This window comes from Haemaphysalis longicornis, unplaced genomic scaffold, assembly GCF_048455015.1.
Source record: "Haemaphysalis longicornis isolate Haplotype H1 unplaced genomic scaffold, Haemaphysalis longicornis Haplotype H1 scaffold_1, whole genome shotgun sequence".
Lineage (NCBI taxonomy): Eukaryota > Metazoa > Arthropoda > Arachnida > Ixodida > Ixodidae > Haemaphysalis > Haemaphysalis longicornis.
In genome coordinates, this window is record NW_027526203.1 from 39253868 (window position 1) to 39280841 (window position 26974).

Genomic DNA, 26974 nt, shown 5'->3' on the forward strand with positions numbered 1-26974 from the left:
TATTCTCGCATGCTGCATCACATTTGTACACTTTCCTGCCACGAGTTCGTTGCGGGGCAAAACGGCGTGTTGGCACTTTGTAACCAGTGTCTGTGTTGTGCGTTTCTTCTGCTTTGTCCCGTCATTCTTGGAGCAGCCAGCCCACGAAGACTGCTCACAAACGCATCAGCTGGGTGGCCAGCACCCAAGCCTCCTGCACACGTGGCTCACTTGGTGTGCCAAGTGGAAGAGAGCCCTGGTCATGAGCCCCTGGTTCGCTCCAGCTTGGAGTAGCACTTGCAAGTGGTTAGGAGGTGCTCTAGTTGGGTGCTGGGCCGAGCAGAATGCTTGCTGCCCACTTGCACTCAAACAGCCGGGGGGCGCAACCCGGGCGACACTTGTGCGGAACAGCAGCTCGAGCAGGAGGCCTCACTCCTGCTGCAAGTAGACGAGGTACTCCTTCTGCAGGGCTCGGGGAATCTCCGTCTGGTAGATGGCCTCGGGGGACACAATGCAGCGCCGGATCTCCTGGAAGCAGTTCTCCTTCAGCGAGTACACTGCACAGAGAGGAGTGAGGCAGCGCACTCTCAGTCACCACTCCAAGAATAGAAGCACCACGCCCCGCTAGGCAGGGAGGACGACAGGTTCAGCTCTGCCACCACAGCTCGAATTCAAAATTTCTCCCTATTGTGACTTAACCCTTTGATGCCCAAACCTTCAGATTTTAGATTAAGATTTTGAAAACATTTTTATGATCTAAAAGAATTTCCGACATCACAAATATGAAGTTAGAAAAAAATTTGGTTCATTACGATGGACACAATGATCCACTGGGAAATCGGAAACACTCGGCAGTGGCTGCCCATACATTAGTTGAAGAAGAAACCTACCTACCTGATCAGCATAATTTATGGTTCAATTGAAGACAATAACGCAAAGTTTGTAATGCTATCATTTGTAATAACAACGAAATTTCACAATTTCGCTTACCCGTCACTAGCCCATTGGACCATCGGGCTCGATGCGAGTTGACACACATAAACAAGACTTTTTTTTAGCACATGGAAGTACGGGCTTCCTTCTCTTCATTTAAAAGGGACACTGAAGCGAATTTGTCAAGCTCTTGTTTTTGCTTGCACTGCGTAGACTGGCTCAAATTAGCGCACTTTTCATCGTTTATGAGGTTGACAAGTCAGTAAGTATATTACAGAGCGCGAAAGAAGAAAAACTACCATGCGCGGTTTGCGGCGGCTGCACCAACTAAAGGCTGTGACGACGGGAGGAGACGCACCATGATTGGACGATGGCCAAGGTTAGCATTCAAACAAGTTTCGGTTTCGGTTCTGTAAAACAACATGCTTGACATCCGACGGCATAGTTGGATGGGCCGTCTCGATATCTCAGTAATCGTCGCACCGCGCTTCTGCCATGTTGTCGGCCGTAAAAGGATGGCTTCGAATCGTAGAAATCACTAGCTGAAGCCTACGCAGTGGATGAACGCCCTCCGCGTCCCCGCAGATGCTCAAATGCCATGCGCTTTTCCCCCATATTTGGAGCTTGCCTCACTCATGCCTGTATCGTAAAAAGCGTGTTCGCACCAGGCCAAGGGTCTGTTGGTTCTGGCCTGTGCCCACTGCCCGCAAGCCGTCGGTGCTTATGGCAACAGCACGCCAACGAGATCTCGCTAGCACGCCAGTGCCAGCCTGCGCGCGTTCTGTGAACTAGTTCGTGGAGCAGTGAACGTTACTGCCCAAAAAAAGGTGAACTCAGTACAGAAAACATCAACCAAAAACGAAAAAGTCAACCTATAAAAAAAAAAAAACAAAAAAAAAACAAGAATGTACCCTTGGGGATTTGAACTCCTGACTTGCAAAACACTTGCACTAACATACCTAGCGCTCCAGACCACTCAGCCACGGGCGAGCGCTGCTAACTGTGGAAATACAAGATATATAATGTATAACCAGTTTACACTTTTATTAAGTTTTAGCATTTCAAGCAGCTTAGGTGACTATTTGTTGTATTGCGCTCGTGCAGTAAGTGTCCCCCAAGTTTCCAGAATATCTCACGTCTAGCAATTGCATTTCTTAAATGGAAAAGCGTTCGCAGATGCGTAGTCGTGCTGCTGACCGCTGTGCTTGTTTGCCCAGCGCAAAAAAAGTGCTTCCTGCACCCTAGTTTTATGCTGTATGGTAAAAGTATCAGTTGATTTTATTTCCTTAGTACCCACTTACTTCGCTGACTGTTCTCCCACCTTCAAGTGGCCTTAGATTTTCCTACTGGCGTACCAGTCAGCAAAGCGTCGCATGTGCGCTTGTGCAGTGCTTGTATGAAGCGACCTTGACTTGGAGCTAGATGCAGAGTACAAACTAAGAAAGTAAAGAAAGGCACATTCTTCCATTCGCAAACGTGTCCTGGTTTCGTTTCAACTGAGCGAGTGAATTGCGACGACCCGTCGGCAGCTGGCGGGCGAAACGCTGGGCCGACTGACTTTGTCGGAAGGTTGGCGAGCTGTGCAGTAGCGCAGCCAATTGTCAGCTCATCTCCTCCTGACGTCACACGAAAACGACACAGAAAATGGGCGAGGGTGCAGATAGGAGGACAGCATTTTCGAATTGATTTTTCCACTAAATTAATTCGCGTAAACGCACTCAGAGTGGTCGAAACAGGGCCTAGGGACTCGGGCTACAATTTTCACTCGTAATCTTGCAATGTTTACAAATCACTTCAGTGTCCCTTTAATTTTGAAAGTCCGGGAACCTTTGTAAACAGATGGTATTAAATGTCGAAAAAACCAGGAAGTGCAAGAAAAAAAAATTGTCTGAGTTGCTACAACATTGGGCATCAAAGGGTTAATTCTGTCATAATTACATTCATAAAAAATTCAATACGTCCGGTGTGTCCTATTAGGTGCGGAGCACCTTAGGACCGCACAATGTCCGTTCGCGTCCATGCGCATAGCATTTACAAACGCAAAAAAATCACACAGGCACCGGCAAGATTCAAGCCTGTGTCTCGTAGACCAAGCAGAGTTAGTGTCAGTCGTCTTACCCATTGGGCTACGACCATGAGTTAGTACCTGAGAGCCAAATGGCTTACTCCCTCGCCTGTAACGGTGCGGAGTACCTTAGGACCTTTCAATGTCCATCCCCGTCCATCCGTGCACCCAGCACTATCGAGCGAAAATCAAGCGAAATTCGATTTGAGCCGTGAGTTGCAGTTTCATTTAGGGAATAATCAAGGTGCAACTCACTGCTGAAATCGAATGGCGGTCGGGGCGCAAATCGGATGTCACTCGGGGTGCAACTTAGACGTCATTTCCAGTCCCCGTACTCCGCACCCTCGCCATCATACACGGAGTGGAGATGCTGCCATTTTTTTTAAACATACTTAAAGTACAGAGGTCTTTTTCCCCACTTCAATATTTATTCGGGAGATATGAGCTGCTAGACATTTCTGCAGCTAATACAGCTTTCAGCAAACAAAGAAAATGTTGAGCATGTTACAGCAAAGTCAACAGTGATTTTAGAAAACCACAAGCAGCGTCTGTCTAAATTTCATTCATTTCGCTTAAAGCATAAAGGTTTAAAAAACTGGCCACACATCTGCACACTTTGATGCAAATGTCGTCAAAAGACAATACAGTCTTCTGCTGTCCCAACACACACGTAAATTCCACTCTCCCCTCCCCCACCCTTCCCTTTCCGCTTTGCTCCTCCCACGATAAACATGGTGGGTGTCTGCTCAACCCAATTCAATTTTCTTGCGTTCTACTGCTCACGCACCATCTCTACTGCTCACGCACCATCTTTCATTACTGTCAGACGTCTTCGAATGCCGCCACGAGGTCTAGGCTTGGCCCTTTTAGCATTTTTGGGTCAGAACATCGTTTTCAGCGCCTATTGGCTACCACAAAAATCAAGGACACATCCATTTTCAATTAAAAGAACACTGCTAGCACCAGTTGTGCATCAATGTTCTGTCTCCCATGTTTTCTTTTTGCTCGACATTGTCGACAAGTAGGAGGTATGGCATCAGACTGGTTTGGAAAGGTCTTACCCATGTAAACTTCTCGTTTCAGAATTTGTATAACTTCTAGGGGCCATGAAGACAAAATACAAGCTTGGTTCATTAAAAATAGAGCTTAGCCCCAATAACAACGACTTCGATTTTATAGTAAGGTGCAAATAAATAACAGGGATGTTGAAGAAATCGCACAAAGCAGTGGTGCCTCCCCAGCCACTTTCCGGCGATTTCTATATAACGTCACCGAATGTTTGTGCCACTGGCTGCCGCCGACCTAAGTCGCCACCAAGAAACAGGACTGGGCGATTGTGGTGGTGCATCCAGTCCAGTTTTACCGTACCACTTGAATGCTAATGTGCAGTTAAACACGCTGATAACTATGTTTCTAGCGTGGGCCATATTACGCTCCTGTAACATAAAATTTTGAGGTCTGTCAATATTTCCTGCGTCTTTTCTTTTAAAGAAACATCTGTTGTGGATGGAATGAGGCTGAGCGAGTTATCAAAGGCTAGCTTTTTAAAACAAAACAATTGCTTTTGTCTTCATGGTCCCTTTAAAAAGGAGTTTGCCTTAAACAAAGCCATATATCGCATCCCAACTTCCCAGCAATTTTGGTCTAGTGTCACAGCACGGAAAGGTAGGTGCCCTGTGTATGGTTACTGCTATCTTCCAGAGATCGTAACTCCTAAGAATGTCGAGAGGATTTTGCCTCCAAGGCACGTCCAACTGCTGGCAATGACGTCAGGTGGACAACGTGCTACGGTCAAATGGCACTCGTGCCTTGAACAAACCTTGTGCTTTTCACCTTGTATTATATGTGGGTCCATTTTTCACTTGGCTTTCTTAGATATAATTAAGTATAACAAACTATAGTTTTAACTTCTCCTTATTAAGAACAACAAAAAAAACGTGCACAAGTGCCACGAATTTTCACTGAATTTCTAGAAAATAAACTAGGCGCACAGAATGCAAAGCATGAAAAATTCCCACAGGAGCTCCCTCAAACCACACCTACTACTGCTGGTGACTCTCCCCTTTGCGCATGAGCTCTGATCTCCATGCTGACAACATGTCAGTTTTACAATGGGAACACCTGTTCCAAAAATGTGCACGTTTGCACACACTGCCCACAAAGGGCGCAAATGCTCCATTTTAACCTGTATGTCAGGCAGGGCATTTGAATTTCAAGGAGACTTCATGCCTAAATTTCAATACGGGTTCTGGTGAGAGCATGGGGACAAAGTGCTGCGTAATGTTGGCAACCTCAGTACTCAGAGGAACACTTCCTCAGGGCACCACAGAAGCCAAACCTTGGCTCACTCAGTGTCCTTCTGAGTGACCTCATGTCGCTAAAGGATGATAAAATAATGAAAAAAGTGGATGTGCAAAGCAGTGCATGGGCTTCCTTATCTAGGAGGTGTCGACCAGTGCAACCACATCATCAGAATGTGCTGCTGGCCCTAAACTTTTTCGTCCTCCAGCTGCACATGCTCTGCAGAAGGCAGCCAGTGCATTCTGGCAGTAACCACAAGCTTGCCTAGCTTACTGCAGCACACAGACAGGGTGGTTTTCTGGATGTACACTGTGGCTAGTGCCCTGCAAGCCAAAGTTTCAACATTTCATCACCCTCGACAAGAACAAAGACCAACTCAGGTGCTGCCTGTGCAAGCACCGTGTCGGGCTTTCCGACAAGGAGCTGATATTCCTGCATTAAAAGGCACCTGCAACACTGCCGACAAACGCTTTCACTTTTTCCTTCGTGCCTGGAAGCAGCGTAGCACTCAGTGATTTGCTAGCTGCAGCGGATTCACCTTCCAGTTTCTGCTTTGTGCTTGTTGCAAATTTCTTTAACATGGCTATTGAATGTGTTCACTGCTGCAACTGAATGGAGGCTGGCCAATACCCGCGATATGGCTCAAATGACGTCATTCGAGCGCACAAACGACGCCAACACTGGGAAAGAGGGGAAAATCTTTTGAGCAAGTTTAGAAGTTATCTGATGGGCATAGAGCAGTAATTTTCGCGTGAAATTCTTTGCGGGACCCTATTCTATGCACTTTCTGCACTTGTTGTCTATGTTCCGAAAGCATTTTAGAGTTTGAAAAAGTTGAAGAAAGTGTTGCGGGGTTCTTTGATGCAAGCTCCTGAGCGTAACAACAGCATTGTTTCTTTCTTTTATTTTCATCAGCTCAAATTATGCATACATTTGCATTGCCCTGAAATAAATGTTACTGGAGGTTAATTCCCACGTTTAATCCTCTCCTCATCCCTTGCCTGATGTCTCCGCTATAAATTCAAGGAATTTCCAGCACTGCACAGGGATGCATGCTGTTCATTTGCACGCTGACCTCAAAAACTGACAGCAAAAAATGACAGCTTCAAAATAGCTGGAATGTTCAGATTCCTTGAGCACTCAATATATAATTAAAAGTTTAAACCTCACCTTTAAAGGAAAATTGAAGTGAACTTGTGAAACTTCTGTTCATGTCTGTATTCCACAGACTGGTTCAAATAAACACACCTTTTATTTTTTATCCAGGCCCTTAAAGGGGTCATGAATACAAAACATAAGTTTGGTTCATTTGAAAGATTGTCTGGTTAGAAAAGCACTGAAGCCACTTTTAAATGCAAATGTAATTAAAACAAGCTACATCAGAAAAGACCTGCAACAGCCTAGCTACTTTTCCACACTCAACTTGTGACGTATTATGGGCAGCTCATTGTGATTGGTTGAGGCTGACAAAATCCAACGCAAATTAAACAAGGGTTATAAGCTTCCAGGACAAAAAAAGTGGTGAAACTTGGGCTAGTTGGTACATAATTGAAGCGATGAAAACAGCACGACAGACGCGACATGACAAAAGGGGTACAAACACTCGCGCTGTATCTTTCCCCCTTTCGCGTGTCCCATCCATCATGCTGTTTTCATCACTTTGATCTTGTAGAACGCACTGTTTGTGCTTAAATTTAGTGCGCATTCTTTTTATAGTGGTAAAAATGGTGGGGTTAACAACAAAAGTTATGAACGAACACGTCAGCATAGAAGCACCAGTGCGTAGACCAAACTTGGAGAGAATTTCGTTAATGCGGGATCGTTGCCCAAAAATATTTCGTTGCCGAGAGATATAAAATACATGAGCTTCTATAAACGCTCACTGGGGATCGAAAAATATTTTGTTGCTGTGAGAATTTTGTACTCCTGGAATTCGTTATCACGGGGTTTGACTCTACTTCAAAGTTCGAAAACATGCACTGGCGCTCCCCACTGCTGGCGATGGGCTTTCCCGCACTGCTCCAGTGGCTAATGGCAAGAGAAAATAGGTGCTGTTGGGCCGTGCCTCTTATCTCACCGCATGGGGCCAACTCTGCCCTCCTGTTCCTCTATAACACGGTCGGGCTCAAGCTGCCCCAGTCTAGATAAGAAAGCCCAGCTCTGTACAGTCAAAACTCGATCTAACGAAACTGGATCTTACAAATTTCCCCATCTAACGAACAAACTCGGGTTCCCACACAGGTACCCATACGGCTCCATGCTTTTATGAATTCAAATAGATTCAGCGCCATTTCCGATTTAACGAAGTATTTCAAGTTCCGCAAGTCCTCAACATGAGTACAAAGAAGAAATCCTGCCCAGTTCCTGGGAACAGCTTCGTCGGCTTAATGAGGCAGCAGCAGATCTGAGCTTCCACGATTATCTGAGCCCCGTTGCAAATGCAGGCACCGACACGACAGAGGTTTTGAACGATGAAGAAATCGTACAGCTAGTTTCCGGCACACAAGAGGTGTCAGAGGATGCTGAAGACCCAGAAACTGCTGAAGCTCCCATGCCCGCTCCAGGCCAGGTGATGGACGCTATTGACTTGCTCAGGCGCTTTGCTGGGGCTCCTCACCAAGGAACCAAAGATGCGTTGAACGTGTTTGCATGCTACGAAAAGTCTGTTCACCCAATTCTGGCGAAGCGCACACAGGTGGAAATCCAGACATTTTTACCAGGAAATAAATTCATTTACCCCACAACCGCGAGCATTTTACTGTTATAATTTTCCCCGCGGACTTCTGCCCCATTGTTGAATTATCGGCAGGTGAGTGCCGCGGCTGCCACAATTTTAATTTCATTTTAGCTTCTGAGATGTGCCTCCCTCTAGATATCGAATTTATGAAATCAACTGCTTGTAAAATGGCAGTCCCAATTTTACGAAGTTCTCAATTTAACAGAATAATTCGCAGTTCTCGGTGACTTTGTTAGATCGAGTTAACTGTACTATCATAGCCCCCAGTCGAGTCCCAGGTTTTTTGATCAAATCACGCGCAAATGATTTCTCTTCTTTTTATATGGGCCATAAAAAAACAAACTTGTCTAGCTTCATGTCCCTAGACACCAAGATAAAGCTTTTTTGCCAAGTTAGCACTGACACTGCGGCACTCGCGAAGCTGATTCGCCATGCACGTTTGTCCTCATGCACTTGTGCCAATTTAGCGTCAACTCTTTTGACATGATTATATTTGGCATGAAATGCCCTTCTGACAACCCACATTCAGGATTCTCCTGGATGTGCGCAAAGACATATATCATATATGCGGTGTAAGTGCTCTTTTAAAACCAATTACGAGTACTGGGAGCGGCAGAAGCCAGTGCAAGCGGGGACAATACCACCACAGCATGAAGGGGTCATGAATCGGGCTCATTTTTCAAGCCTTGCCATGCAGCTTTTCTTCTTTTTTTCACAAAATCCATCTACATTTCTTGATCTTAAGGGAACTGCGCTAATCAACAGACTTGTGAAAAAAAAAAAAGTTACACCAGCGCACCAGAGAACTTGTGGTTCAAGTCGCCAGAAGTGAACACTTCTCCCATCTAATCTGATATCAATACAGCTAAGAGCAGCAGGAGAGATTTTTGGTGCTTGTTTAATTCCACATGAAAAGTTTCCCACACCTTTTACGCAAGCCTTTTATTGTGCTTCAGGTTAGTCAGTTACTGAAACATTCCTCAGAAATTGAAAATTTTAGTTGTCTTATAGAACATGGCTCAATATTTTCTTCGATTCACTACTATCGAACAAAGCCATCATTTGCTTGGAAAGCAAAAATAATTATTCACACACCCCCAGTAGTTACCTATATTCCTTAACGATAGGAAGTGCACCTTAAGTCACCATAAAAATGGGGGCTATGTTCTTGAGCTAGTCTGACGAGACCATAATGTTTGTGCAGCCGTTTCTGACGAATGAAGGCACCTGATTTGGCGGTTCTTTCCCTTAACCTATCTGCGCAGTTAAACCTTGATTAGCAGGCTTCAATAGAATGAAAATCTTTCTAAACGTAACAAAACCTCAAGGCCACTGAACACTATATGTGCTTGGCCTCAATACATTCTGCCGTTTCAACATAATGGCAGTATAAAATGCAAAGAAGTTTACACAAAGGGCCAATTACTCCCTCACAATGTGGTGTCGGATGACTTGGGCCTTGTGAGGCAGCGCATGCAGGCACTCAACTCAGGTGGGGAGACCCCAACAATGCAAGCACTCGCTGAAAGGATCGGACAGCACACACTTCCATATTCTGCCCCCACTCCCTCAGGGTTACTGCGGAAATTGGGACAAGCTCCTGCCCTGAGGAGGCAGAAAAAGGGCCGAGGTGGTTAATGGGGCCGACGAGTGCGGGAAGCACAGGAGGAACGATCTGTGAAATGCTCCTGCAGATGCAGCAGCCACTGAGGGCTATTCCCAAAGCTGCCGTGAAAGAGTGCCTGCAACTGGCCAGTGGCCAGTTGCAGGCACAGTTTGTGCACCCCCGTTATTGAATCAGTGCTACAAGCACGGACCACACGAGCGGCGGGCCGTGCTGTGAGGAGATTCCCATGGCTGCCCCTCCTGGCTCGGCCGCTTGTTGCCTGCACAACTGGCACACTGACCTGGCACTGTGATGAGGAACACCTTGCGTGTGTACTCGGGCCGGCCATCGGGGCCAACGCGTGTCGGCCTGGGCGGGTGGAACACCTCCTGGTGCCCAACCACCAGGTGGTCCCGCGTCACCGAGTCCCGGAAGATCCACGGGTGGTTCACAAAGGTGTCCACGTCAAACACCTGGGCACAACAGGGCACAAAACGCTGCACCTGGGGGGGCTCAACTGACTGTTGTGCGTAAGCGCCACAGGTCGAGCCGTGCACTGCTTGGGTCATGAGGCAAGCAGGCCAAACATTCCCCTTATTCAGATCCTGGCAGCACACTCGGCCCACCAGGCATGGTGCTGTGCGGAGAGGGTGGGACGCCTCGAAGCACCTGGCAAGGTCAGACACGTGTCTCTGCGATAGCCGTCTCCCAGCCATTCCATGTGGTGTCAACCAATTAATCCTTGGCACACAATAGGCTGTGAGCAGGTTACGCCTGCTCTCACCGTAGTGTGTCGTCACGTGCAGCCGACTTACTCCAAATCTGCCACTTCCAGGCGCCCACAATCTCAAAGTGCATGGATTTCGCACCCATTCTTGGGACTTGAAAGAAAGGGCACACTGCTGCACGGAGGTTGCTGCCACTTTGGCTCCCCTCTTCACATTTCCCTTCTGCGCATTGCTACCAGAGCAAGCACCGTAGGCCACACAGATAAAGCTCACGTGCGACCCCAGCTCTTGCAAATAAGCGGGCGTTAACCATGCTTCAAAGCTGCAAAAGGAGGCGAAGCAGCAATTCATTTCATTTACTTGCACCTTGTTGCAGGTTAAGCACGCTGTGTACACTACACAACACAAGACAGACATGAAAAAGAAAAAGACCACAGAAGAAAAATGCAGCTCATGCAACCAAATGGGATGGAAATGCACACTTGCTCTGTCCCTTTTTATGCCACCATGTTTTACTTGTTTTATGTTTTACTTTTTTCTTTCCACCCCCTCCAAATTTTTTTTGACGTGTCTATACAATGGTGCTTGTCCGTGTGGATTTTTACCACTTTTTTGTGCCCAGACATTGATGCAAGATTCCTGCCATATACACTATGTGACCATCAAAAGGGCAACAAATATGCCAGGTTACGACAACACTTACGTGCAGTAAATTATGAATGAAAATTTTTCCCGCATTGCTTGAACCCACATTCAGGTTTCACCCCTGCCAAGCGAGGGAGACATTGCCTTCTCCGCCATGTGCTTTCAACCACTGGAAAAACATTTATGAATTGTTTAAAGCGCCGAATACCTTCGCACTTTCTTCATCAAATTGCTACTTTCTAGCACAAAAATCTATTGTGCGAGGTCTTTCACGCTACCTAGAACTATCGAGCAGCGTAGTTCAACTTCCTGCATTATGTGGGTGTGCCAATATAGCGGCACCTGGTAACATTATGTGTTTGTTTCATTAAAGGAGCCATGAAGAGAAAATACAACTTCGTTTCATTTGAAAGAACTAGGATTCAGTATCTCACTCAGCTCCATTACAGCCCCAAAAGATGTTTTTTTAACGAAAAAAAAGCAAGAAGTATTTAAAAACTTTCAAATTTTGAGCCACAGTGACGTGTTATGAGCAAGCATGACGTCATACGGGCCAACAATAAAACATAATTTTCAGTGCGTTAACTGCACGTTAGCATTCAAGTGATGCGGTCAAATGAAACTAGAGGCCCCATTACAGACGTCGAGTCATGTGTCATCGCGACAGGTCACTTAGGCGGCTGCCAATCGCGCAAACAAGGTTCCGTGACGTCATAGAAAAGTTGCGGGAAATTGGCTAGGGGGTCGCTACTGCTTCACACGTTTTCTTTAATATCTCCGTTATTTGTTCGAAGATTGCGATGATATTTGTATCATTGTTATCGGGACTAAGCAGTCTTTCTAATAAGCCCAACTTGTATTTTGTCTTCATGGCTCCTTTAACTAAAAACATATTACACAAACAGGTATACAAGGAGGGTGGCATGCCCCTGTATAGGGAACACGCGCTCCTTTATATGCCTTCTGCTTCTGGACAAAAATTCAGCCGTTAGACAATGCACATCTGGTCAATAATGCACATCAGAACATGCCTGCTTGAAGAACTCCACTTGTAGCTTGCATTAAAACTTTTCAGTCATGTATATTTCAAGCATTTTCTCCACTCGAGTGTGCAGAGTGTTACGAATCGGCCAGCAACACGTGTTTTTCCGCATCAGCGACCACGTGGGAATCGACCATGTGCGCCCACGTGTCGGTGAATCGTACTTCGTGTCTCGCCATGCCGGGTCAATCACCTCGCTTTGCACGTGCTTCCGGCAGCTGCCAGCGCCACACCCTTCAGGCACCTGCCTTGACCTTCCCGGCTTAGACGTTTCCTATCAGCGCGATCAGAGTTGATAGCGCGACCCCGGCACCTTTCAAGGACACTCTCTCCCCTCTCTCGGACGCCACAAGGGGTGAAGATGACTCGCGATCTTGGAAAGACTGGGCGTGTGTGTGTCTGTGATTTCGTGGCGTGTTACTCTTGGGGGCGTTTTCTGGGTATAAAAGAAGCAGCACAAGCGCTGATATTCATTCCTGTCGGAGCAGCGAATCCATGCGGTCGCTCTGCTCGTGTCCTGTATTGTAACCTCGCCCGTCAGGGCATTGTATGTTTTTTTGGCTTCGGCTCACCTCTCGCCATGAAGTAAACAGTTACGTTAGCCTATCAGCGTCTGGACGTCTTCCCGGCTACAGTCGTCCTTCACGGTCGCAACAACTGGTTGGCAGCGGTCGGATGACAACTTCGTGACACCTGGAGCCAGCGGTGCGAGACCCAACACCACGGACGTCAAGGCGGCTTCGGACTTCGCAGAATTCACGGCGGTCAAGGGTGAGTGCGGGACTTTTCTTCACTGAGTTTTACCAGGCTTCTGAGGATAGCTGGTAGGGCGTGTGTTTTGTCGCGTGGGTTATTTGCGCAAAACAATTTTGGGAGCAGTGGGAAAGCAGTACTCTAGACCGGCCATGAATTTGAAGCGTTGAAGAAACCGCAGTTGTTGGAGCTTGCAAAAGAGTTGCGCTTGGATGTTACGGACGCGCTGAGAAAGCCAGAGCTGATAGAGGCTATACTCGCTGTTGGGGCTGACGATGACGAGCTGTCCGAGTGCATTGAGACGATCAATGACAGGGAGACCGCTAAACGTCAGGCTGCAGAGGCTGAGCGCCAGCGTGAGGAGTTCGAGAGGCAGAAACGAAAGCAGGAACACGAGGAAAAGATGCGATGGTACGCCCTCGATATCGAGCGAATCCGACGGGAAAGAAGGAGGCTTGAGCTAGAGAGACTCCAACGGGAGGGTAAGGCACTAGAGCACGAGATTCAACTCTTGCGCGTTGAATTGTTGCTTGAAAAAGACCTCGTTGTCGTGGATAGAGAAACTGGCCACGGTAACGAAAAGAGAGCAGCAGACGCTCGGGAGCGCGAGTCGGAGGCGACGGTTGCGGCCCAGCAGCGCGGCGAGGTGGCTGAGAGAGAGAGCGGAGATGTGTCTGTGTTGGTTTCGGAAATCTCGGCAAAGTGTACAGGTGGTTCAAATTCGCGGGAGGCCTTGGGAACGGCTACCGGTCTGAACATGAACACTTCGCGAGATAGCGAGGTTTCGCTGGAGTGCGTAAACCATGAGGCTACCGAAAGGCAACACGAGTCCGCTGAAACGGAGGTTGTTTCTTCGGACGGCGGCAGTTCAGAAGAGACCTACGTTGTGGCAAAGCCTGCTGCCGAGGCAGCGAATGGTTTGCACGGCTCAGTTGGGAGTAATCACGATCTCGCCACTGAGCCAGCCGATTCTGTTCTTTCACCAGCTCAGGTAACCGAATTCGAGCGAAGACCAGCCGAGTTCGTAGAGATTCCGGCAACGCGGGCTGAGCCGTCTTTTGAGACAGGGCAGCCTAGTTGTAGTGTAGTTCCGGCAGCGAGAAAGGAGAACGGAAACACGCTTCGGTCTTCGCGTGCCGAGGTTGTCGCTGAAAGCACGAGGGACGACGAGGTAGTGACTGTTGGGAACTGCAAGGTGTCTAATGGGCTCGTTGTGCCCGTTTCACTCCCAGCTAAGGCTCCCGATGATAGGTCAACATCGGCTGAGCTAGTTGAGGTTCCGGTGTCGCCTGTGGCTGCACCGAAGTCGGGAACCGACCAGCCTAAAGGGGAGAACGCAAACTCGTTCCGGCGTTTGCTTGCCGAACGCGTTCGTAAAAAGGCGAGCAATGAGGAGGTAGCAAAAACATCAGCGCGTAATTGTGGCACGTGTTTCAGAGCGAGCAAAGCCGTGAGCTCGCATCGCGCCGAGGGAACGCCGCCTAGAAGCAGTGCGCGCATAACGTATGAACGGGGGAAAATCCCGCTCGATCCTCCGCGCGCTCGACCTTTGTCGAACAAGACGACCGGTGTCATGTCACGCGGTCACAGCAGCGTTGAGAGAACGGCTGCAACTAAAGTGCGGTACCGAAAGGGAAAGGCTCAAGGCATTGACGAGAGCTCAAATCGCAGCTCTCGGCGCGAGAAGTGGCCTGTAGACGCCTGACTTTCTCAAATTCCTTTGTTTTTCCTGAAGCAGGTTTCGCCTTCACGATTACGTTTTTTTGTGTGTGGGACATTTCCAATCTCGCGAAATGTCACCTTTCAGGTTTGTGCCTTGTCTAAAGTACTGCTGGGCTAAAATATAACTAGTGTAGATAGTTATTAGCGTATTTTTTCGCAACTAAAAGCCTGGTAGATCTTCAGTGTGGATTTGTCTTCGCACTTGCCGGCGATGCGGTTGTGTCTTGCTGTGTTGTTCTGTTGCTTGCCTGACCAATCCAGAGACGTTCTTGGGGAGCCACTTCTCGTCCAGTGATCGGCCCTGTGAAGCTCCAGCACGGTGTCGTACAGCCCAGGCCTGGAGTCGAGCGTCTGCTGAGCACTTCCCTGCGAAAGCATCCCTCCGGACAACGGTTGAAGACCCTTATCCATCGGGATCTCGGACCCCCGGCGGAGAAGCTGTTACGAATCGGCCAGCAACACGTGTTTTTCCGCATCAGCGACCACGTGGGAATCGACCATGTGCACCCACGTGTCGGTGAATCGTACTTCGTGTCTCGCCATGCCGGGTCAATCACCTCGCTTTGCACGTGCTTCCGGCAGCTGCCAGCGCCACACCCTTCAGGCACCTGCCTTGACCTTCCCGGCTTAGACGTTTCCTATCAGCGCGATCAGAGTTGATAGCGCGACCCCGGCACCTTTCAAGGACACTCTCTCCCCTCTCTCGGACGCCACAAGGGGCGAAGATGACTCGCGATCTTGGAAAGACTGGGCGTGTGTGTGTCTGTGATTTCGTGGCGTGTTACTCTTGGGGGCGTTTTCTGGGTATAAAAGAAGCAGCACAAGCGCTGATATTCATTCCTGTCGGAGCAGCGAATCCATGCGGTCGCTCTGCTCGTGTCCTGTATTGTAACCTCGCCCGTCAGGGCATTGTATGTTTTTTTGGCTTCGGCTCACCTCTCGCCATGAAGTAAACAGTTACGTTATCCTACTGCTCTGGACTTCTCTTCACGGCTGCAACACCGGCTGGCCGCTCGCATCATACACGCTACCCATCGTATGTTGGAGGCCACGGAGAAAGGATCGGGTGCCCCCGCCCGGTCACAACAAGAGCTCACCAGCTTCCTCATCAAGCCTTAATTTGTATATAGTGGCAGATCCAAAGTGATCAGTAGAAGGGCACTATGATGATGTGCTGAATACCATAGAGCATGGCACAGCAACGAAAGGAGGCTTGCTAGCAACACCAAGGGTCTCCATGACGGTCCCTAGGTGCTGCTGAAGGCACACATCCCAGCACAAAAAACGGTCCGCCATAAGTCACTTATCAAAGGGTCTCTCTGCGAGAATCGCGCCCTGGACCAGCAGTGCGTGTGAGGGAAGCCTGCTGCTGCTCGACCCCTCCTCACTGCTGGGGGCCTGCAACGGAGGGCAGGTCTTGGTCTTGAGGAAAGCTGTTAGTAGCGGCTAGGCTTAGAAGGGCCTGTACACCATTAGAGCAGTCTTGTCCCACGTAAGGGAACTTCCATGCTGGACGTCTGCGTTCGCAGTGGTCATAACACACCTAGGTACTCTCAACCTAGATGTACGTGAGTCGAACATGAAATGCGGGCTAGCTGGTTCACATTCATGACGGTAACTTTGCGCACACTGAACGGGGACACATGACTGTTTCGTTGTGGGCTCTGATACATAACACTGGATTTCGGTTATATGAGGTAAACTGGGTTTATTATAAAGTAGGAAGAGAAAGCGTATACAAGCGACCACATGGCTGCAGCACAGAACAGAAAGTGACGTGGCGGACAGGGCGCGGGCATAACTCGATGCCGTCGTCTGCTCAAGGTTCACCGCACTCTGCCGCTGGGAGGTAGAGAGGAATACAACTCGTGGGGCCTCGTGTTGGGGGCTGCTCCCGCCGGCGGCTTTCATACACATTGGGTTGGGTCCCACAGTCTACACTCCTAGCTTGACTGCGTGGCGCCATCTGTTAGTTGCTCACGTAACATCTTTCCTTCTTTGAAAGAGCTGTCATCCGACGACAAAGTCTTGCAACCTCTTTGGGAGCATTCTAGTTCTTCGTGGTCGGACCGGAGTGCCTCCCTGGTCAGATTTTCTTCCGTTTGAGCTGATGGATCCGTTGACTTCTTTAGGCAAGTAGTTGGGTGATGCTCGGCTTGTCGAAGCTTCGTTGTTCGACGTACTCGCAAACAGGTCAGGTGTGGTGTATCCCGGCTGGCTCTCATCAGAAGGCTTGGGTGTACTTCTAATGAAGACGCGATTTCTCCGCAGGATGCTGTCACCAATTTTCACCTTGTATGACCTGTCGTCCACCCGTTCAGTCACAGTTGCTTTCTCCCACGTAACTCGAAACTACAGCAAAGAATGGGACCAAGCACAAGGTAAAATTTGTAGTTGTTACGGAAGACCTCACACCGCTGATTGGCGGAAAGACAGCAGAGGAGATGGGCCTCATAACAATAAACTACAACCTTGTGGCATGAATCGATGAGGTTTCAGAAGAAAACTTCACACGTCACATTGTGGAGAAATACCCAGATGTTTTTGGAGACTCTCTAGGAACACTTCCTGGAAAAGTTCACTTGGTGACCAAGGCCGAAGCATGTCCCAAAGCAATAACAAGCTGCAGAGTTCCTGTGAGCATACAACCGCAATTGAACACAGCCTTGACGAACCTGGATCAGGGGGAAGTAATCAAGAAAGTTTCGGAACCAACACAATGGGTGAGCAGAATGGTCATGGCAACAAAGAAGAACGGCGGAATGAGGATTTGCATCGGCCCACAGGCACTGAATGAGGCTCTGGAAAGGGAACTTCACACACTGCCGATTCTCGACGATGTGCTACCTGAACTGGCAAGGGCAAAAGTTTTCTCAAAACTTGACTTGCAAGAGGGCTTCTGGCAATGTTCACTCGATGAAGAATAAAGCTTCATGACAACCTTTCAAACACCTCAAGGACGTTATCGATGGCTTCGCCTACCCTTTGGACTTGCTGTGAGCAGTGAAATTTTCCGGAAGAGACTTCAACTGGTACTTGAAGAAGGGCTCAGTGGAGTTATCTGCGTCGCAGACGACATCCTGGTGTTCGGGATCGGCGAAACAGACAGAGAGGCGGCGAAAGACCATCACCGAAAATTGGAAAGACTACCGTACTCCAAAGATGCCGGCAAATGGGAATACGCCTCAACAAAGAAAAGACACAGTTGAAGACGTCGACAACAGTGTTCCTGGGACACCTGTTAACGAAAGAAGGACTGAAAGTTGACCCAGAGAAAGTCAAAGCAATTCAAGAAATGCCTAGACCAACAGATGTACAAGCAGTACAGCGCTTCTGCGGAATGGTCAACTACCTCGCCAGATTTCTGCCGAGAATCTCGCGTGTGATGGAACCACTGCGAAAGCTTACGATCAAAGAAGAACCATGGTACTGCGGAAAACGACAAGAACAGGCATTTCGAAGTGCCAAGGAAGCAGTGACCAAAGCACCAGTACTTGCATACTACGACGTGCTCAAACCACTGGAAATTCAATGTGATGCAAGTGAGACGGGACTAGGAGCAGCTCTTTTCCAGAACGGGGAGCCGGTGTCATTTGCAAGCCGTGCGCTGACACCAACAGAAACCCGTTATGCGCAGATTGAGAAGGAGATGCTGTCAATCGTCTTTTCACTGAAACAATTTCATCAGTACTCTTTTGGAAAAGCCACTACGATCATCACTGATCACAAGCCACTTCAGTCGGTTCTCAAGAAACAACTCGATCAAGTATACCACGGCGACTGCAAGGAATGACTCTTCAAACCCAAAGGTACGACATAAGCATGGAGTACCGACCAGGTAAAGAACTTCAGTTGGCCAACACGATGTCTCGTACGTTTCTGCCGAACAACAGCAGTGAGGAAGAACTTGAGAACATCAACGTCGTGAATCACCTGCCCGTGCGTAAAGAAACACAGGAGAAAATCCGAAATGCAACAAGAGATGACGAATCAATGCGAAGACTGAAAGCGACAATCCAGTCAGGATGGCCGGAGGAAAAAGAACAAGTACCTCAAGACATACGGATGTACTTCACCTTCAGAAATGAGCTCACAGTTGAGGATGACATTATCTTCAAGGGAATGCGATTAGTCACCCCGACGTCGCTGCGAGCCGAAATCAAACAAAAGCTCCATGCATCACACATGGAAATAGAAAGCTGCTTGCGACGTGCTCGAGAAAGCGTCTTCTGGCCAGGACTCAATGCAGAACTGAAAGACTTCATCTCAAGATGCGAGATACGCCAAAAGCATGCTATCAAGCATGCTATCTCTCAACAGTGAGAAACTCTGATTATGCACCCGCAACCAAGCTACCCATGGGAACGAGTGGGATGCGACATCTTTGAGTACAAGGACAAGAACTTTTTAGTCACAGTGGACTATTACAGCAACCTCTGGGAAGTAGATCAACTGAAATCTCTGAGTTCTGTGATTCTGAAATTGAAAGCTCACTTCGCCAGATATGGAATTCCGCAAGTACTCATCACAGATAAGGGACCACAGTTTTCATGTGAAGAATTCCAGAACTTTGCCAAGAGCTAGAGCTTTAAACACAAAACGTCGAGCCCAGCCTATCCACGTTCCAATGGCACGGCAGAATCAGCAGTGAAAACGGCAAAAATGCTGCTAAAGAAAGCTGAAGAAAGCAATTCAGACTTGCAGAGGGCAATTTTGGACTTCAGAAACACCCCACTTCTGAGACCATGTTTCGTTGTGGGTTCTGATATACAACACTGGACTTCGGTTATATTGGGTTAACTGGGTTTATTATAAAGTAGGAAGAGGAAAAGTATACAAGCGACTACATGGCTGCAGCACAGAAGAGAAAGTGAAGTGGCAGACAGGGCGCGGGCATAACTCGATGCCGTCATCTGCTCAAGGTTCCCCGCGCTGCGCCGCTGGGAGGTAGAGAGCAATCAAACTCGTGGGGCCTCGTGTTGGGGGCTGTTCCCGCCGGCGGCTTTAATACACCGTGGGTTGGGTCCCGCAGTCTACACTCCTGGTTTGAATGCGTGGCGCCATCTGTTAGTTCCTCACGTAACAACGACCAGCGCAGACTAACAACTGATTTTCATTCTAAACATATTACCCTCAGTAACCACCGCGCATGAGTAGATGCCTACACATTCCGGCATGTCACACAAACACAATATTCAACTACTATCACGATACGCTATCTCATTTTATTGAGCACCTAAAATTTCCTTTTCAGGTAAGTCAGCAGATGGATGGCTCACGCAAGCTCCCATCATTCCAGACACTTGCCATGCCTCCACAACCTTCCTGGTAGTTTGATCAGGGTGGTTGAACACTATACTCGTTTGGGAAAACACAAGTCGCCGTCCCTTAAAGCTGGATGGGCGCACTTTCTGACTTGCATTTATCTACCTGCTAGTCTGACCTACATCATGGTGTGGCCCAAAGGTGAAAGAGATTTTGTATACTTCATGTTTTGGCATCGCAAAAATTTCTGCATGTGATGCATAGAACACTTATTATTTTGGCTTCTTACGCTTTCACCCTACAGTCTTCTGTTCACCGCCAAGCAAACATGTCCACTTTGTTTTTTGCTGGACGACAACATGCACATCCTTGGCGGCGACTTTTTTGAGTGTGTGCAGTAGACCGTGCATGTAAGGGATTACTGATATTTTCATATTTTCTTTGCTCCTTTCTTTCTCCTAGCCCTCTGATTGTGCTCTTTCAATTCAACCCTTTTCCTCTTTTTTTTTTTTTTTTTTCGTTAGTCGTCAGCAGCATTGAAGTTGGGTACACTGCTTTTTTGAGGCAGTGTTCGTGCTCACTGAAAGCTTCAGCCATTTCGTGTTTGCATGTTGTAAGGTGAGGCGTACGTGTCGGTTCAATGTTGGTTCAAAGCGACGACAATGACAACGTTATGCACACGTGCCAGCAGAGTGCGTATGCCTCAAATGCGAACGCATAGGGATTGCCTTCAGTGTGGCAGTGCCAAGAAAGAAGAAGAGGCAGGACACACGAGAGGATGATGTTGGACAGCGCCAGCGTGCGGAAGCTCGCCACAAGAAAAGAGCTGGGAGGCCTGGCTGAAATGGGAGAACACCAGGAGGAGTGGAAGAGGCAGGATCGAGGAGTGCTACGTCCAGGTGGGAGACCTGACGCTTGTCAGGCTTTTGAAGCCCAAGCACATGAGGGGTTCAACTGGCACCTTAGCATCCTGTGGCCGAGATTCTACTCCTGACACACCCTGGGATGCTTTGCAGGTGCTAAACAGCAGGCAGGTGCACGATCAGTTGCCTGCTGCCCATCGTCTGCCGCCAGTTGCCGGATGCCTACTTCCCACTGCCTGGCACCCTGTCGTGAGCGGGTGCTGAGCAGACCAGTTGTAACGAGGACAACGATGTGTTTTCTTTGTGAACGTCCCGGCACACGTGATGCCATCGCCGTTGCCTTGTCGCACCTTACCCCGCATCGTCGCATGAACGCACGATGCCCAGACAGCTCTGCCTCACCAGGGTGAACATTTGGTGGAACTTCTTCTTTGTGTTGTCTTTGGAATTATTTTTTTAGCTTCGTGCACATTTGGCTTAGCGTTGATTTGCATCGCTCCCTTTTGTAATTCAGTTTGTAGTGTTGGTGTTTTTATTGCATTGTGTTTGTTTGGGAATACAGTTGAACCCCTTTATAAGAGACACGTACCGGGGAGCAGTTTCTGTCTCTTATACGAGATGTCTCTTATAAGCAGGGAACCATGTTTTCACTTACAAATCAGACCCTAGTTCCATATGAGCCCCGTATGACTAAAATAAGCTCAAAGGAACGCTACAGCATGTTGCAAAAGATTCATTCTAATGTATGTTTGGCCCAAGAATTTATGAAACTTTGCTTCACGACTGTATTTACACTGTTTTTTACAACCGATTCCGCAAGCTTTTTTTCCTTTCCTTGTTTGTGGAAGATGAATCGTAGATGTTGAGTTCACAAGCCTGATGAATAGCCAAAGCACACAGCTTCTTCCGCTGTGTGCTCAGGCTATTCATTACGCTTGCAGGACTCAACATCTGCAGTGCTTCTTGATTTGGAGCTACGCGAGTGGGAGAGCCCGCATGTGCGATCGTGCTTCATTCAATGGATGGCAGTAAGCTTCAACCACTTCTGTCAGTTGCATTTCCACTGGCAGGGCTTCTCATTGTCATTTTATAGCTGACTGAACCACTGTGTGTTTGCTGAAGTTTTAATAAATAGCGACTGCAGGTGTCTGTTGTCCCCCTGTGTTTCCACAATGGAAGCAACTGCAATTAGTGACTGGTAGCACTGTATCTGAAGTTAAAATGTCTGTTACAAGCGAGATTATTGATTAAACTTCAAGGATGACTTGTCCCTTATAACCAATCTTCTACATCCGATGTCTGTTATAAAAGAGGTCGATTTAATGGGAAAGATAGGTCAGCCAACCATGTGGGTGAATAGTGTCTCTTATACCCATTTGTCTCTTACATCAGTGTCTCTTATAACGAGGTTCAACTGTAGTACATGTTTTTTTACGCTCTTTGCAAGTGCCCTCGTCCGATTACTGGCACTGTGGCAAATTTCAGTCGCCACTGAGTACACCAAAGAACCTATGCTTTCCTGGCACATCTTGTTAAAGGCCAACCGCACTGGAAACTTAGACCTTTTGAAAACCTTATTTACGTATAGTCTGCCCAAAAAGACTGCAAGATACAAAATATGACAGCTGAAATACCCGTATCCATGAGTATTTCATAACCATACAAAATTGTCGATTTTGAAACCGAAATTGAGAAGAGCATGGCCATTACGGCCAGGCTGAAGTGACGTCGCATCCGGCGAGCAAGCGGCTGCAAGCGGCTGGCAGGCCGGAGCAAACCTGTGTGCAACGCTTCACCCTCGAAGCAGCCCTTGGAGAAACGCGCCCAGCGGAGCTTGACCGGTTCTCATGGCTGGCCGAAGAACAAAGCACTTGGCCGGCCGCACTGTCACTTCCACTCCATGGCTGTTTGTGTGATCTGCCGGCAGGTACAGTGTCTGGAGCTGTTATAAATGTCTCTAATTAATTAACAACACATTTCACGGGGCTACCAGTCATGTCCCAGTTGGTTTTGTGGTACGTACTGTAGGTTCAAAGTGAATTTGGCCAAGGTGAAATTTGAGTGCAGTTGGCCTTTAAGAGCCGACTTGAAACATGCCATTAAATACGAAATTGTAATGGAATGTTTTATCGGGTTCTTGTGCTGTATTTTTCAACTGCCAGAAGAAACAAATTGCATCCATCGGATGATGTCCTCAAGCCCATGGAGGCGCCAGCGCAGCTTTGCCCATGCCTCCTGTATTCATATGCACCAAACCCTCACTGGGTTTGCCATTGCCACCAGCACTAGCCGCTGACATCAGCACTAGCCATTGCCACCAGCACTAGGCACGCATACCTGGTTGGGTCCAAGGCTCTTGTACTTGATGCGCAGCCCTTCATAGTTGAGCCAGATCACATCCACTAGCCGGCACGTCTTGTTCACGAACCGCACGTACGACCGGCACAATGATGGTCCGGAGAGGCGCTGCCACTGCTGCGGCTCCATGTTGGCTCGCCTGCAAGCGTCAACACCCGCAATTCAGTGCTGGGAATTTGGGTGCCAACATCCAACATCTTGCACTGCCTACAACAGCAGGCAGTTGTTTCCTGCTCATTAAAGCCCATATTTTAAAAAGTTTAGGCGCAGAATTTGGTCAGTTGCCACGAATAACTAATTCAACTTTGTATTTTGACCAATGCCAACCAAGCACCAACAAGCAGAGGCACAGTGACAAGTTTCCTTACACAGCTGTAAATGGTTTCCATGCCCCCATCACATTTCCCCCATCTAATTGTACACAATTTTTGCGAAAGTTTTACTCACATCATTTACACTTTGTCTGGAAGTTTCTGACAGCTACAGTTTCACATTTTTAACATGCATGCTGATATCTGCTCATTTAAGAGCCTGAAGTAAATAACAACGCAACTCGCTTGCGAAATTGAACCTGTCAACACAGATTATTTTGAAAAAAAAAAAGAAAAAATCGATCACTTTTATTCGGGTTACAAAATAGCCTCTCATTTAGATTCTCGCTTAAATAACCGAAATGTGAGAATCAGTTGGGTTTAGAAGGGCCTGTCTTGTACCACGTAAGGTGACTTCCATGCTGGAAGGCTGTGTTCGCAGCGGTCATAACACACTTGCCCTCAAGCAGAAGTAGGTGAATCAAACTGGAAATGCAGGCTAGCTGGTTTGCATCCACGACCGTAACCTTGCGCACAATAAACGGAGACACAACGACCAGCGCAGACAAACAACTGATTTTTATTCGAAACATACCCTCTCTGAGATTCTGGTTTAAATAACCGAAATTCAAGAGTTTTTAAAGGACTTTCAATGCTCTTAGTGTGGATTTTCAAGGACAACATTGTATGTTAGTTATTTCCGCCTGCTACACTGGCATCCGAATGTCATTCGAATGGAATGTCATTTGACTCAAATGAGGGGCGTCGAATGCCATTCAAAATATGCCGTGCTGCACTAAAATTTCGATGGCATTTAAAAGCTTTAAAAATTGCTTGCCGTGCTGCGTAGCACTGCTGCTGATGAGTTCTGTTTTTACACAATAATGCAACAATCAAATTTAGCAGCAGTCTTTGGCATTAAAATGATATCAAACCATAAAAAACTAAGCTTTGGCATAGTTTTTGCTTAATTCTGGACTGCAATGGAGGTTTCTTTGTGCTGTCTCGCCACACTGCTTAGTCGCTTGCGCACACTGGTGCTGAGAGCACGGAATTATTACATTGTGATATAATGATTTAAGTGAATGAGAAGTAAATGAAGTCCCACAATTACGAATATTTTGTTTGTTTTAAGTACATGAGTACTGTATTTGTTTATGCTGACTTGGAACGCTGTGCACAAGAGTACTAGAAATGGCATTCAAGAGCTCCAGATGTCTCTCTGGGTGCTCATTTGGCTCGAATGTCACTTAAGCCGAATGCCATTTCAAAACCCAGTGGAGCAGCACAACTTCGCGTTTGAGACGAATGACATTTGGTTCAGATGACATTCAGACGCCAGTGTAGCAGGGGTATAAAAAGACCGGCGTTCAGGGGAGGTTGGAGGCATGCAATAGTGATAAATCGTCAAAAGATAGGAATGCGCCTGAAGCCCACATTTTAACAAGTTGAGATCATGTACAGCGACACTTCCTTCTCCAACAATTTCTCATCGTCACTTGTTACCGTTCGACGGATCAGCACTTTCACTGCACTAGAGTTAAACCTGGTTGTAACGCACCTCTATGCAACTAATTCCTGGATTTAACGAAGTTTTTCAATTCCCCATTGCCAGCCCTATTGAAACCGACGTGTTCGCGACCTCCATTAACGAAGGCGTTGTGATGGTTAACCTTGATGTAGCGAATCCACAAAACTGGTGGTCCATTGTTTATTGCAGTTTTTCTGAAAAATCGGCTGGAGAAGCACGATGCAGTGTGAGTGCGGTGTCGGTTAGGCGCTAGACCTGCCTGTCGGCATGTAGTCGCGAGTCGCCACTGCTATCTGTGGTGCCGGTTCGTCGGTGATGAGTTCTGCTGTCAGGAAATGAAAAGTTTTGTCTTTTCAAGATAAGCTCGTGATTTTAAATGCCGTCGCCGCCTGCGAGGAAGAAGAATGTGGCCGCCTGGCATATTATCCCAGCTAGCACCCTCTAAACAATGTTGAGTAAGGCAAAGAGCATCAAGTTCACGAAAAGGCGCCCTTTCAGCCTAAGTTTGGTCCTTGAAATGGGTTATAACTAAGGCACCGAAAAGTGTCAAAATACAAGTTATGTAGTTGAAATACGGGGTAAGTGACCTCTCTTCTTTGGAGTGCCGTGTAGTGAATAAGTTCGAGGGAAAGCAGCACGCGCGAATCACACCATTTTTCACTGTGACATAACTCAAGTTCACCTTCACTGATGTCCAGCGTATTGGTTTCGTTTCTGCTTCATTCGCGCGAGCTGTGACTGGAAACCTGCATGTAACGAAAAATTGCGAATTTTTGTCAACTTCGTTATATCCAAGTTTAACGGTACGAAACGGGAACTTTTTTTTAGTGGTTAAAGGGGATTTTTAAAAGGTTAAAGCAAAAACATTCACTCAGTTTCTACATAGCTCCATGTTACTTCCATGTTTGCTGTAATGAAAAATTGAACAATTCTCAATGTTCTGTACGAATTTCAGGACTTTCAAGGCCTTTAAAACAAGCTTTTCAAACCCACAGCTTTTCACGGTTCGCTAACGTCCCTTCGTAAGCGTAAGAAAGGACTTTGGCGCCACCGAACTGCAGCAAAGCCTGCGGCTCTACCGTCAATGCTAGGTGGTTGCCGCAGGCAGTGACGAATCTCTGAAACTCACGCTTGACGCGGTTCCAATCAATTCAGGCCACCGTCACACTCGCCACATCCTCACGACGAGCACCCAGATTCCATGCCTGGGTTACCCCGTACCACTGGCACCACACCACTGGTGGTACCACTGCACTTGTCACACGGAAATTTACGGGGTGTCCCTATTCGCACGTATCGTGCGAAACGTTGTTATTCTTAAGGTACGTAGCGTGCGAACAATTTTTACCTTTAGTTCGCACACCACGTGTGAACAATTTTTGTTTACAGAATAGGGCCCAGGGGGTCCTATTAGAGTGAAGTCCTATTCTCCATAGAGGTTCAAGGTTAACCAAGGTTGCATCAAGATTATTACCACCGCAACGTCTTCGGTACATAGAGGTCGTAAATACATGGGGGCTTCAATATGGGTGGCAATAGGGATTGAAAAACTTCGCTAAACCGAGGAATTCGTTACGTAGAAGTTCGTTACATTCAGATTTAACTGTACGCAGAAAAGGCAATTGAAACAGCAGATAGTATCTCCGGAACTGTGGGCCTAGCTACGGTGGCTAGCCTGGCTCAGTCATTCGCAACTCATTAACGTCAGCATTAGCAATGCATACTTAAAGTTGTTGTGCCACCAAATTTGTTGCTTGTGCATTCTTTGTTGCAAACGTTTTATATTTCTGTAGAAAGCATGATACATGCTCTCACATGCACATTATCTGAGTCAAAAAATTATTATCGCACGATTCATGTGAACAGAATTCGGTTTCGGTTTCAGGGGCCCTATTCTCGACTGCACAAATTGCCGGCATTTCGCCCATGTTTTTTTGCGTATGCACGACGTAAGCAATCAGTGACGTACTGCACCTATAGCTATGACGACATGCAGTGTAATTTGACAAGTCACTCATAAAAATCGCTACCAAAGTATCAAATATTGTGCAAGAAAGATATAAAACACTAGGCATGTACTATAAAAATTAAAACGGTAGCTAAGGCTGGCAAGAAAAACACATTTCTGGAGGTCA

At 47.4% G+C, this 26974-nt stretch overlaps 1 protein-coding gene across 3 annotated transcripts; it reads right to left on the bottom strand.

Annotated features, from left to right (window-relative positions):
- On the bottom strand, positions 1 to 26231 carry LOC144163731 (von Hippel-Lindau disease tumor suppressor-like). Of its 3 annotated transcripts, none has more exons than XM_077694472.1 (5): positions 25969 to 26228; positions 25522 to 25585; positions 22977 to 23136; positions 9923 to 10094; positions 1 to 507 (listed from the first exon to the last, which is right to left on the bottom strand). In XM_077694472.1, exons 3-5 carry the CDS (start codon positions 23124 to 23126, stop codon positions 299 to 301), a joined length of 531 nt encoding a protein of 176 aa, XP_077550598.1. In that variant the 5' UTR covers positions 23127 to 23136; positions 25522 to 25585; positions 25969 to 26228; the 3' UTR covers positions 1 to 298. The 3 variants fall into 3 exon arrangements, with proteins under 3 accessions (XP_077550598.1, XP_077550607.1, XP_077550603.1); XM_077694481.1 differs by having other exon boundaries at positions 1 to 536; positions 25969 to 26192; XM_077694477.1 differs by lacking the exon at positions 25522 to 25585 and having other exon boundaries at positions 25969 to 26231.
- Between the last annotated feature and the right edge of the window lie 743 nt (positions 26232 to 26974).

Coding starts and splice junctions, on each gene's coding strand:
- LOC144163731 (XM_077694477.1), bottom strand. CDS start 23,126: ATGGAGCCGCAGCAGTGGCAGCGCCTCTCCGGACCATCATTGTGCCGG. Junction 10,095..22,976: donor AGAGCCTTGGACCCAACCAG/GTATGCGTGCCT, acceptor TGTTGTGCCCAG/GTGTTTGACGTGGACACCTT. Junction 508..9,922: donor GTTCCTCATCACAGTGCCAG/GTCAGTGTGCCA, acceptor AACTGCTTCCAG/GAGATCCGGCGCTGCATTGT.